The following is a 13,008-nucleotide window of genomic DNA, read 5'->3' on the forward strand; positions in this document are numbered from 1 at the left end:
CTCCATTGAGGGTACCTGGTCCCAACAGATTTTTCTTGGGTACTGACCCTTGCTGCCCTTGACTCTGTTTTTTTCCAGTCAGGAATACCTCATCTTCCCCTCACCTGTCTCTCAGGCAACAAGAATTAAAAATCCCCCCCCTCCCCATGTCAGACCCCACTTCTGAGGTTTAGTTCCTTCCGCGTTTTGGAGGTTATTTACTTTAAGGAACTAAGGAGTGCAAAAATCGATGGGGTCTCGTTTTGAGTTGCCCAGAGCTCGCTTCCCTGGATAGTCTGGTAGCTACTGCTCAGACAACTTGTGTGCTACTCACGGTGTTGGTGCTACACATCCTGGTGCCAGGTTGGTTGACTAGGAGTTTGAGAGTGTATCTCATTCTTCAGCGGATACAGGCAAAATACGCCAGAGGTAAATGGCCAGTCTTAACGAGGCATTCAGCAACACCGAACACTCGACCCAGGACCCGCTGTGACCACTCCGGAGAGCGATCACAACCGCCACTGCGAATGACTTTGACACTCGCAAGATGGCGACGCGTCCTTCGAAAAAAATAAAGTTGGAAAAATTTACTAGATGGTGGCCAGACCCTCTTGAGAGCTCTGGCTCCACTTGCAGGTCGAATACAGGTACTGCATTCCACCATGCAAGTCAATGGAGCCCAGCTTTCTAATCATAGTGTGATTAGTAAAATATTTAGGAAAAAAAAAATATGGAAAAAATAAAAGCTAAAAAAAAAAGTATGCATCAGAGGAACCCTCCAGTTCCAGGAAAATGTAAAAAAAAAAAGCCCATTATATCTATTATACAGTTTATCAGCATATGATACAAACAGAAAACCAATAGCCATTTTAAGGCCCCCCCTTAATTCATAATGCACTTTACTTATAGATATGCCCGTCTGCCCCTGATATGCCACTCTGTGCCCCATATATGCTTTATAACCCTTGCTATGTCACTTTGCCCTTAATGTTCTTTATGCCCCTAGATATGCCACTCTGACCCCCTACAAATGCCCACCTGATATGCATTATGCCCCCTAAAAGTGCCACTCTGCCCCCTGATACGCCACTCTGCTTCCTAGAAGTGCCACTCCCCCCCCCGACTTACCAATGCACCCCCAGACTCCCTGGTATCTATCAGGGCCCGTAGACAACCTCCGTTGCAGGCACGTCCGCTGGGGCTTCTATGGTGGAGCACCGCAGATGTCCACGGCTGCCGGAGAGGAGGATCCAGCTCCCCTGCAGCGCTGCGGGGAATCTGGATCCTAACCCTGCTGCTTGCCCGCAGCAGGGCTAAATGAAAAAGACACCTGCCCGGCACCCGGAACTGCATGTCCCGGGCGTCGTGCGACACAAACTGCGCATCCCTGCGCTAAACCCAGAATATAGGCCCCACCCCCACTTTAAACACCTAAAGTGGGAGGAAAATGTGCGGCCTATATTCAGGCGAATACGGTATAACTTGTGTGGGTACACTAAACGAGTGAGGAGAAATTACATCTAAACATGGGCACCGCAAGTGTGTTAAAACAGCCTTGGTCCCAAAGGGTACAACATTATATGGATAAAAGAGTCTGGTACTCCTAGGAATCCCAGTTCCAGTGTTATTCAATAAACCTTTATCACAGACAAAACTGAACGATAATAATAAGCAGCCGCATTATATGAGAGACACTGTAGTAGCTATGGCCCTGCTGGAGTTTGCAGGCAGCAATAATAGAATCAACAGAGAGAGATGATGGCGCTTTAATGGTAAATCTACTGGTATAAGGGGAGCTGCAGTGTCACATCACCTGACCCCCTGCATTAGTGTAAGTGTGGGGAGTCACACAAAGTTAGGCCCATGAAACTGCATTAAGGGGGCTGTTTAGGGTCACGACAGGTTTTGCAGAGGGTCCCAGTACACTGAATAAATCCATATTGCACGTAATACAGCAGCATAGGATCACATCAAGGGAAGTACTGAATGCGGCTGTACAGCACCGAGCATAGTATACATACGCACACTTAATCATAGGCGGGACTGATACCCAAGTGTTAAGGAGCAAATACACAAATGCGCCGTCAGCTTTCCCCCTCACATGAAGCCGCCTCCATTTTTCTTTTTATTCAATTATTGGTGACAGCCCGTAAACTCTCATAGCTACCATATTATTATGGAATGAGTGTGATGCCGTGAGGTTGCTCGTTGCTGTGAATTTATTTGTATGTGTGTGATACAGGACTTATAACATGGGCTCTCCACTTGAATATAAATATAAAACGGACATAGGAACCGTTTGTCAGCGCTGAGCCGATACGCACAGTTGCAACATCCACTGCGTTCGGACCAAATCTGCCGTGCACCGGAAATAGCTTTAGCCGAGCCTCTTTTTAAATGTACCCGGAAGTGAAGGTGAAAGCTTACGGGTCGCGGGAAGTTTGAATTCCTATCCTTGTTTCCAGTGTGTAGTGCCGGTCTCTCGTGACATGGCATCCGAGTCTCTGCGTCTGTTGGACAGAATCTCATCTCGACTGGCTCCTAAAGAGAATGTGAGGGGGTAGCGTAACGGGGAGCCTCGCCTTAGGACGGGCTATTTAAATTGACTTGTCTTTCCTGTAGAAATATCGCTAACGTGCATAGCTGCTTATCCCCAAAAAATAACCAACCCATTCTTCCCCCGTAGGATATAATTATAACATATTATCCCATTTTACCGATTGCCAGGGCGTGTTGGTAGCCTGACACGCATTGGGGCGTCTGTGGATAATGCTTCTCTTGCATGCGTGCATTAACAATCATAGTCATTGTATCCGTAGAAAGCACAGCTGTTTCCACGTTCGGGGACCCAAGGCATTCTAAGCCCAGACTGTGATGGAGCTGATAGCCCTTTGTTTCCACCCTGTACACAGCAGCTGCTTCTGTCGGATTCGGACACTGAAAGTGCCCCGGTGGAAGGTAAGCGCAAAAACAACCACAGTGTGCTCGGTGTGGGTACATTTTAAGCAATCGCATAAAACAGCGAATATATCTGATAATTCAACATTTAGCTGTCATTTGGTTATTTGTGCAAATTGACAGTGTTTGTCGCCCCCTGCTGGTAGCTGCCTTATTCCTCATCGGTGCCTACCCTAAGATAACTGCATAGCATGTTTCACTGATATTGGCTCCCAGCTAGCATAAATGACTACATATAAGGAACAATAGACATAGCTTTATTTTATATTAGCTTTATATATACCTTTCTTAGTCTCATACAAACAGCATGTAGCCCTGCAGCTATGGTCCCTGTGACTCTCCAGATGCTATTCCATATGTAAGCGGTAATCTGCAGGTGCTCTGAGAGGGAATTCTCAGTGAGTTTGCAGAGCAGTTTCCGAAACCTTTTTCAGACCGAACCCCCACGTTTATGTTTAATTGGGACTAATATTGGGAGCTTATCACAAGAGGGCAGCCTTTGGATGTCCTTGTGAGTTAGACCATACAGATGTTCATCTGAGCTTCTGTGAGATGCAGCAGGGTCTAAGCCATATGAGACTCCTGTGATTCCTTCCACCAAGGGTACTTGTTTTATTTCGGTTGTCTCAATGTATATATTTTAGTCTTATGATTGTGCTTCTTGGCTTTTGTGCGTGTATATATGTGTTTTAATAAATAATGTCAAGTCCCTTAGGTGGTTCTTTGTATTAAACATTATTTTGAGCTGTTTAAAGTTTCTCTTGTGATAATTTGTATATTTGATCTCTTTATGTTTTTGTTTTCTTTCAGATTACGTCAGCAAATTTAAAAATTTAAATTTAAAATCTGGTCACACTCCAAGGTGAATATGCATGTAATAGCAAGATAGTCTGTGCCATGGTAAAGTGTGGGTTAGTTTCTTACCAAGACTCAAGTTAAATGACATTGAAAAGGCCAATGTTCTGTTTCCAAGGCTACATATGTCAGACACATACAAGTTGACCGTACATATTCATTTTTATTGTATGACATAATACACTCTAAAGGTGTTTGGGATTAGCATGTAGAGTCTAAAATATAATCTTTCTCTTAAATCAATAAAGAAACACTGTTCATAGTGCTGTTGAATGCACAAACATTTCCTAGGTACTTATTTAATCATGTAATAAGCCTCTGACCCTCTAGTTTTATATTATAAAATTAGATTATTTCTGCTTTAAAATGACATTTACTTTCTCTTCTGTCCTTCAAGCTATACATACCAAGGTCCCTTAATCTGCCTTGATAATTTATATTGTGCAAACCATTTGCTCTGTTAGTAGCCCTCCTCTAAACTCTCGACAGAATGTCCATATCCTTCTGGGGATGGATATACTACTCAATTCCAAATATCATCTTCAGATCATCCAAATTGGCTTAATACTATAAGCTTTTCTCCATTTGAAACTTCTAACGCCCTCCGAAGGCATGAATGTTCATTTGTGGAAGTGTTAATTCTCACAACGAAGGCCTGCAAGGCTGATTGTGTATACCTAGTCTTTTAACATTTCTTTTTGTTTTGCATTGCAGGAGCACAGTGGTTATTTTGGATTCCAGTGATGACGAATTTGAGAACTGTATGTCTAGGTTTCTCTAATTTCTTTTGTTCTGAAAATATTTTTTAGTTAAGGATCTTTTATGTGTTGGTCACCCCAGTTGTCTCCTCCTAAACCACAGTCTGGTATCTGTCACAAGTTTTCTTCCTACTAAATGTTGCCTACATCCATGCTTCTGATTTAGTTTGCTTCAGTGAAATTACCTGCTAGATTTGGATGCATTTTTTTGTTTGTTTAAACTTTGTTTTAATTTTGCTATATAGTTCTGATACAGCTGAAAACACCCAAGCAACGGTCATGCAAAGTATCGAATCATAAAAGTGGAAGGTATGTGAAAATCTTCCTTATGAATGCCTGTGATAAACAATCAAATGTTAAGATTTTTTCCAAACAATCTATTGAAACTTTCCTGCATCGCTGGAAGATCTCGAAATACCCGCACTTCCATAAACTATTCACACTGTATTGTCAAAAACAACCAATTGTCATTGTCATCAAACTACAATGGCTAGGATCGGTGTTAGTTGAGAAGTGATTGTGCTACCTATTTGTTATCACTGCTTAATTGTTAGCCACGTGCTAGCAATTATAACTTGATTTTACCAATAAAGATGTCTTGTTTGGTAATTGTTTTGCAACTTTGTCTAAATTCATGAAAAACGCCTTATGTTTGCTGACTTCTACAGTTTGAAGGATTTCGTAATTGATTCCGATGAGGAGGATTTTGCTCCGGTTTTCCCCAGAAGTAGTAAAGGAACGAGGAGCAAGAATGGTAAGTCTAGTTTACCTAGAAGTTGCTCTCCAAATAATTTGCAAAAATTTGTTTACTGAGGATGGGGAAGCATTTTATATGTAATGTTTTTTCCCCAAGACACAACAAACATCCAGTAAAAGAGAAAATAAAACAATTTCCTTTTTCATTTTCCTTCCCTTTAGCACTCACTGTGTTTAATGAAAGCAAAAGTATGCTGTTACATAAAAAAAAGTAGACAGTTTATGCTAACCAGCTTTTAAATGTCTCATGCCGGAGCACAGCAGCACTGTCCATGTGTGGCTCTGCCCACAACAGGTGTTTGGTATGATGCCACATCGTGCCATGTCAGTATTATGTCATTGAGAAGCCTGGGACCTTTTATTTATGGCATCGCATCTCCTCACTGTTTTGTCATTGAGCATACTAAGCTGCCTGTACTCCCAATAATGTGACATTTCCGGGGACGAAAACCTAATTGTCAGCACTGTTGCTGCGAAGTCTGGACTGTGCTTCGCGTGTGCTATTCAATTCAAAGTTTTTACATAAAACAGTGGCTGATGCACCTTTGCTTATAGATTCTCAAAAGCCGCCTTTGCTGGGCACTTGAGGACACAGTATCTGGGTTCGTGAACAGGAGTAATTTTCTTAAACATTTTATAGAAGGTTTTGTGTGTGAACCGTGCAACTAATTAAAAAGACCTTAAGTAAACTATATACCGTATTGGCTCGAATATAGGCCGCACTTTTTATATTCGGGGTCTAGCGCCCGACGCACGGGACATGCAGTCCCGGGCGCCGGGCAGGCAGCGGAGTTAGGATACAGATCCCCCCGCAGCGGTGCAGGGGACCTGTATCCTACTCTCTGATAAGCTCAGACAGCCTCCCCTGCCAGCACTTTCCACGGGGGGGTGCCGGCACGGGAGGTTGTCTAAGCGCATCTTGCGGACGGTCACCGGCTGCGGCGATGCGGATAAACAGCCTCCGGCAGCGGAGGTTGTTTAGCCGCATCGCCGCAGCCGGTGACCGTTCGCACGATGCGTTTTACCTCTGCCCCCAAGACTTACGAGAGCAGACTCCCGGGTGTCTTGCGGGGCCGGCGGGGGACATCTACGCAATACGCGTATACAACTTCCGGTGCCGGCACATCCGCTGAGTGCCGGCACCGGAATTTGTATACGTGTATTGCGTAGATGTCCCCCGCCAGCCCCGCAAGACACCTGGGAGTCAGCTCTGGTAAGTCGGGGGGGGGGGCAGAGTGGCAGCATATCTCGGGTGGGGGGGAGGAGGACAGTGGCAGCATATCTCGGGGGGGGGAGACAGAGTGGCAGCATGTTTTTTTGGTGCTTTTTAAAGAAAAAAACTTTTTCTTTAAAAAAGCACCAAACTTTTAGGGTGCGGCCTATATACAGGGGCGGCCTATATCCGAGCCAATACGGTAATTTGTAAACATGGGAAGGATACAGATCCAAGATGACTCTATGCCCTCTCTAGATAATAGCAAAGTTAAAGTTAAAAAACAAAATAGTTTCATGTCCTGATAGGACATCGAGGGGATAAACCCGCTGGCCTGTAGGGTTCTGTGGCATGATAAATTTGAAACTGTTATTTTTTTGTAATTTACGCATTTTCTACTTGTAGAACGGATACTTTCTAAAGCAAAGTGACTAATGAAACTTGTATTCACAGGGACCAAGAATTCTTATGAGATATCACAATCCCCTCAAATGAACCGGACACCCTCTACACGCAAAGTATCTCCAGTGTTTATAAGTGACAGTGATGATGAGGATTCGGTAGTCATAAAAAGCACATGGCGTGACAGGACTAGTGAAAAGAAAAACCTGAATTTGGATAAAGGAACTAAACAGAAGCCTTCGGACAACTGTTCTGGAAAACCTCTCTCCAAAAATAACAAGGAAAATCGTCTGGAACAAAGAAATGATTCCCCTCTGGGAGGAGATGTATTCGAAACAAGAGATGTACATGTGTCTAAGCCAACTATATCTACAAGTTCTGATGATGAGTTTGACAGTCTTATGGAACGCATTAAAAACAGGACAAAGAACCAAACTCCATGTTCAACAGCAAGCAAATTTGTCCTACCCAAAATGGCTCTAACAGGTTTGATGTATAAACAAATCACCATATTATTTTGCTTCATGAAACCAACAATTACATTTTAAATTGGTATTTCCATGTCATCACTCACCCTAGGCATCCTTAGTTCATGAAAGTAATACAGGTGTAATTCTTAATTGAAAATACCACCTATAAGATGCTTTCTACCAAGATTGCTGCTGCTTTTTCCAGGCAAACTGGTAGCTAGTATAGACTTTAGTTAATGATACCATTTAATTTCACTCTCCCAGAAACATATATATTTTTCTTTTTTGTGAATGTTTGTTTATCAGGCAGAGATAAAATATTCATTATTGAGCCTTAATCTGGTATAGATCTGTAATATGTCTAACTTTACTTTCGTCCTTTATATATGTTTAGGCATAGATGTCCTAAAATAGTGTTAACCTGTACCTGAATTGGTTCCATTGCCACCAAGCTATAAGTATTTACAGTATAGTAATTAGATTCTACCTATAACATTCTGACATACGTATTGTATGCTACAAAAACCTGTCAATAATTGTCATACTTCAACACTTCCTACTTTTTCCCCCATATATTTACTCTTACACGTGGCTTCTTCTTTTAATAGAACCAACAAAAGTCCCTTGCTTTGATTTGACGAATACAAAAGAGAAAGGCAGAAGCCAAAAATCAAAGTCACAGAATGATTCATCTTCCAGTCCCTATTTCCTCCCAGAGAAAAGTGACAAAGGAGGAAGAAGCGTTCAACATGCAGAGAAACCACATTGTGATAGTGGGTATGTAACTCGTCCATTTACTCTTTCACAAAGGTTTATTATATTGAATAATATTTTTAAGAATATTAGTGTTATTATATTAACTACTCTGCACCTTTTGCCTTTCATTAACAGTGCTCTTAAATATACCAGCATTGTTAGAATGGATTGGCAACACATAAATACTGCTAAAGAGTATTCGCCTCTTTTGAATGCCTCTTTGTAATCATTCATTAAAAATGTATCTTATTTCCAGGAAAGTCCGCTGCAAGGTAATAGATTGTTTTCTAGAAGACCTGTCTAACCCAAAGTCCGTTTATGTGAAGTGCTTCAAGCAGAAGAAAGAGGAGTTGACAGCTAGGCTATACAGTCTTTATAATCGCACAATTTTTGACCAGAAGGTGTGTTTAGAAATCTTAATCTTTTTTTGGTTGCTAATGGAAACATTTTATTAACATGTATTTTTTTGTTTTTGTTTACAGGTAAAGTAGATAACTAGTATATTTGTGTAGCCAATCAGTGACTTACTACAGTTACTGATTATGTTTACTGTAGAATGCATAGCTCTGTGCTCATGTTGGAGATCCTTATTCATGTGGCCCTGTAGATCTGTTTAATTTTGGGTCCAGTTTAAATATTCTTATTGTGGGTATTGGCAGGGTCCATACTTGCAACAAATACTGGCTGGTGCCCCTTGCTGGATTTAGATTGCTGGGCAGTGTTCAAGGTCTTAAACCTAAAATCTATTGACAGTTGCTTGGAGTTGTTAACATATATATATTTTTTTGTCTCTAGCTGCCTGAAAGTATGGAAATAATCTGGAATAAAAAGATGAGGAAAACTGCTGGTTATTGTGTAACTGGACAGAAGAAAGTCCCTCATTTGCAGCGGTATGCACGGATTGAGTTGTCTGAGAAAGTCTGTGATTCTGCAGGTATGTTGCTTATCCCCAAAGAGATTAAAGACCATTAAAAAATATCCATTGCTTACGTTTACTTGATTATCCGACATTGCCATGGAACCCTGAATTTCCACCCAAAAACAATAAAAACATGATATGACAAACGTTTAAAAGCAAAAATAAATTAAGTTTGTAAAAAATATACAATAGCTATGGGGGCAGGATTGCAGCATACTGAATAAATGTTTTTGTTTTGTTTTTTAAATGCTCAGGGGCATTAAGCCCCCTTAATAAGTGGTCCTCGTTTAATAAAATTAAAAAAATATATATAATTCTGTTAGATGTGTGAATCTCCTATATACGATATATTTAAGTGAATGCTTTGGGTCACATGACACTCTTTAACTTCCTTAGATCGCCTTAGAGATACTTTAATCCATGAAATTTGCCATGCCGCTACTTGGTTAATCAATGGTGTTCGAGATGGACATGGGCAGTTTTGGAGATTTTATGCCAGAAAAGCTACGCTTATTCACCCAGAGCTGCCAATGGTGACTCGCTGCCACTCTTACGAGATAAATTATAAGTATACGTACGAGTGCTCCCGCTGCAAGAACACGTGAGTTTCGTTTTGTTTCTTAATGGGCGCTTAGTTAACAGTTCAATCCTGTAATCAGCATTTTCAAAGAAATTTATAAAATGGTGAAATATTCGCTCATTCTAAATTTCTTCAATTTAATTATCTGTCATGAAAAAGATGACAAAGGGGAAGTCTGTTTTATAGATGCTGTTGATGTTGTAGGTATTGCGTTGAGAAAGAAAACTATCGTATAAATCTTTTCACTTGCTCATAAATTGAAAAGTTTATCAGCCCTACCGTTTTTAAAGTAATATTTGATGTTTGCTAGTATTCTAGATCTGTATTCTAGATCAGATTATATGCTCTTTTAAGATGTCAATCTTCCATTTGGTGACATATCTAATTGTGTAAACCTCTTATATACACATATAATCATAATGAGAAACTTAAGCCTACCATCCTACGATACAAACTTAGACCATACCAGCAATTTATTAATAGGAATAGGTCTTATCATTTAAGTAACCATTACAAATTATTTCGTAAGGTGTTTAGTGTAGCTATAGTCTCACACTTTTAAATGTTTAAAACTTACTACTAATTACTCTTATGTCTTTGTCTTTAGACTTGGTCGTCATTCCAAATCCCTCGATACAGAAAAGTTTGTTTGTGCCTTGTGTAAGGGGAAGCTTGTATTGGTGGGATCAACTCGGAAAGATGGCTCTCCTTCCAGCAACCAACTCACTCCATTTGCAAAGTATGTTAAGGAAAATTATGGCTCTGCAAAGAAAGGAATGACTGGGATGAGTCATGCCGAAGTAATGCGAAAACTTAGTTCTGATTTCTCAACAAAAGCAAGAATCACTAATGGGATCTGATGAACAAAATGTAGTTGCCCCCCCCCGTCAATGTGACCTGGAGTGAATCTCGTCATGAATTAATAATTTGTTAAATATAATGGTTTGCCTTAAAATACTGAAAGTTTACATGTGTAAGATTTTTATTATTAACTTCCCTACATACGCTAAAGCCGATTGGACCGTGATGTCTACTGGTCTTTCGGTCTGTGGGCCTGCAACAATTCTTAATTGCAGTAAACGTATTAAACCTTCACATGTCTGTAAATACATAAAGCAGGTGATCAAAACAATGAAACAAGTGTCCTGGTATTGTCTAGAGTTATATTGTGAAAGCACCATTGAATGTTTGTTGCCAATTTGTCTTAATGTGACCTTTTATAATGTTATCTTTTATGTGTTTTATTGTATTATCTTAGTCATAACAATAAAGAATATTTTTGAGTAAATGCTCAGTAATTTTCTGCATATTAAACATGACCAGAATATTAAAGTCCTGGGTTTTTTTTTAAATAAAAACATTCTCAAGTCTATGAATGTAAACAGCATTTTGCTTCTCCTGAGATGAAATTTGGATATTAGTGGGGGTTTCTAAGCCCTGGAAGCTCAGACTGCTCCTGACCCCTTTTTTTTTTTTTTTTTTTTTTTTAAATACCTGTTGGGTGTAAGGGATTCCCAAAGACTTTCTATGCGATCTGGTGACAACACTTAAGATGTGTGCGTCATTTAAGCTAGTTATGTTGGAGAAGCTCTCTGTTTTATAATGCATAGTGAGTTGAAGACATCTGCAGCGTCAATGTTTATAGAATAAACGCCTGTGGATGAAATTGCATACTTAACACAGAGATCAACCTAAACGTGTGGTTATGTTCAACTGATCAAATCAAACGGTGAATTCTAAAAGCTTTTCCGGAGAGGGTTTTAAGCTTTAAGGGTTTTAAATTGGAGTCTTAGACTCCAATTAATGCAATATCTTTTTATTAAATTTGCAGCACATGATTTACTACAATTTACAATAATCTGAGATTTGAGGAAACAGATATAGCCAAGGTCTACATGGGTCCAGAGACATTCGAGCCGAGGCGCATCCTGATCGCACAGAATACAACCAGTTTCCTGTTTTACTACATACGTTGTAAATTTGCTCGCTTTAAGTTGTGAACATAAAACTTAAATAATAATCATATTTGCTCGATTTGCTCGTCTTATAATCGGGGTCATCTTATAATCAGACCTCAAATAGGTCCAACTATGAGACTAAGATCCAGATCCCTTGCAGCGCTGCAGGCGACCTGGATCCTCCTGTCTTATGTCCCCCATTTAACACTCCCCTCTCAAATTTACCAGTGCTTCTGACTCCCCGGTGTGCAGTTGGGACAGAGGGTAGACGTCTATGTGATCTGCATAGGCTACTTCCGCTGCAGCTGGAAGAAGTGCCGTTAGCAGCAGGGGTTATCTGCGTCCATTGCGCTGACCTTCCCCAGCTGCCAGAGAGGAGAGTTCCCCACAGCGCTGGAATTCACTCTTGACAGCCATAGGGTGCATGCACGATGGACACAGACAACCGCCACTGCTAACGGCGCGTCTTTCCGGCTGCAGCAGAAGCTGCCTACGCGAATCACGTAGGCGTCTACCTGCTGCCCCAACTACACACCAGGGACTGCAGTTTGCTACTAAGATAAACTTCAGCCTGAGTGCTATTGACAACAAAGTCTTTTGATGTGATAGAACTCTGCTTACGCTAACATGACACTTATACAGTAGGCTTATTAATGCTACAGAAATGTTAAAAATAAGTAAATGGCAACAAAGTATTGATTGGTTCAGGAGTAGCAGCAGAGAGGTACTCCAATGAGCAAAACAAAGGCAGACAATCATATATTGTTAACATGTACAACACATATTGGGATATACTAGGGATGACTTGCAAAGAAGTGCTAATTTAGTTCATTGGTTAGAGTGTGATGGACCATCTATCAGAGGCTTAGATAAATGAAACAGGTGGAAGCTGTTTCAAGTATTAAAACCATTTTATCCTCAGCAAACAAACTTGTGAATATCCTTCTTTTTACATTAACACATAGTGTCCTAATTATATATATTTTAAATAGCAAATAAGAACCTGGTACAGCAGTTTTCTCCTGCAGTTACAGTCATTACCACAAGGGGAGCCTCTAATTACATATTGTCCATCTGGTTGAATCATTTTTGTATTCCCACAACAGGCTTTCTGTGTGGTTGGTCAGACACGATATCCAGAGAAAATGTTTGCCTGGCTAGCCCTATATGTTATCCTTTCAATTCTAATGTAACAAGGTAGTCAGATTAAATTTTGGGCCATGTGATCGGAAATATATGCTTGCGTGTTGCATTATTTTTTATTTAGGTTCAAAATCCGTTTCTCTTCCTTCTTGCTTCAGCAAAGCCGGACAAAGTGCACATTTAATTGTGGATCATATAACGGATTCCCCCCCTCTTCAGAAAAGTAAAAAATAAAATAAAAATAACATAAAAGTTAATTTT

The 13,008-nt window shown here is 40.5% G+C and overlaps 1 protein-coding gene across 1 annotated transcript; it reads left to right on the forward strand.

Annotated features, from left to right (window-relative positions):
• The first annotated feature begins 2,395 nt into the window (after window positions 1–2,395).
• GCNA (germ cell nuclear acidic peptidase) lies at window positions 2,396–10,935 on the forward strand. Its single transcript, XM_053472852.1, has 12 exons — window positions 2,396–2,531; window positions 2,799–2,937; window positions 3,748–3,799; window positions 4,507–4,553; window positions 4,796–4,859; window positions 5,219–5,304; window positions 6,973–7,407; window positions 8,000–8,168; window positions 8,404–8,548; window positions 8,943–9,081; window positions 9,463–9,667; window positions 10,254–10,935. The coding sequence occupies exons 1-12, from the start codon at window positions 2,469–2,471 to the stop codon at window positions 10,504–10,506; spliced, it is 1,797 nt and encodes a 598-aa protein (XP_053328827.1). The 5' UTR covers window positions 2,396–2,468; the 3' UTR covers window positions 10,507–10,935.
• The last annotated feature ends 2,073 nt before the right edge of the window (window positions 10,936–13,008 follow it).

The sequence above is a fragment of the Spea bombifrons genome, chromosome 8 (assembly GCF_027358695.1).
Source record: "Spea bombifrons isolate aSpeBom1 chromosome 8, aSpeBom1.2.pri, whole genome shotgun sequence".
In the NCBI taxonomy this organism is placed as follows: Eukaryota; Metazoa; Chordata; class Amphibia; order Anura; family Pelobatidae; genus Spea; species Spea bombifrons.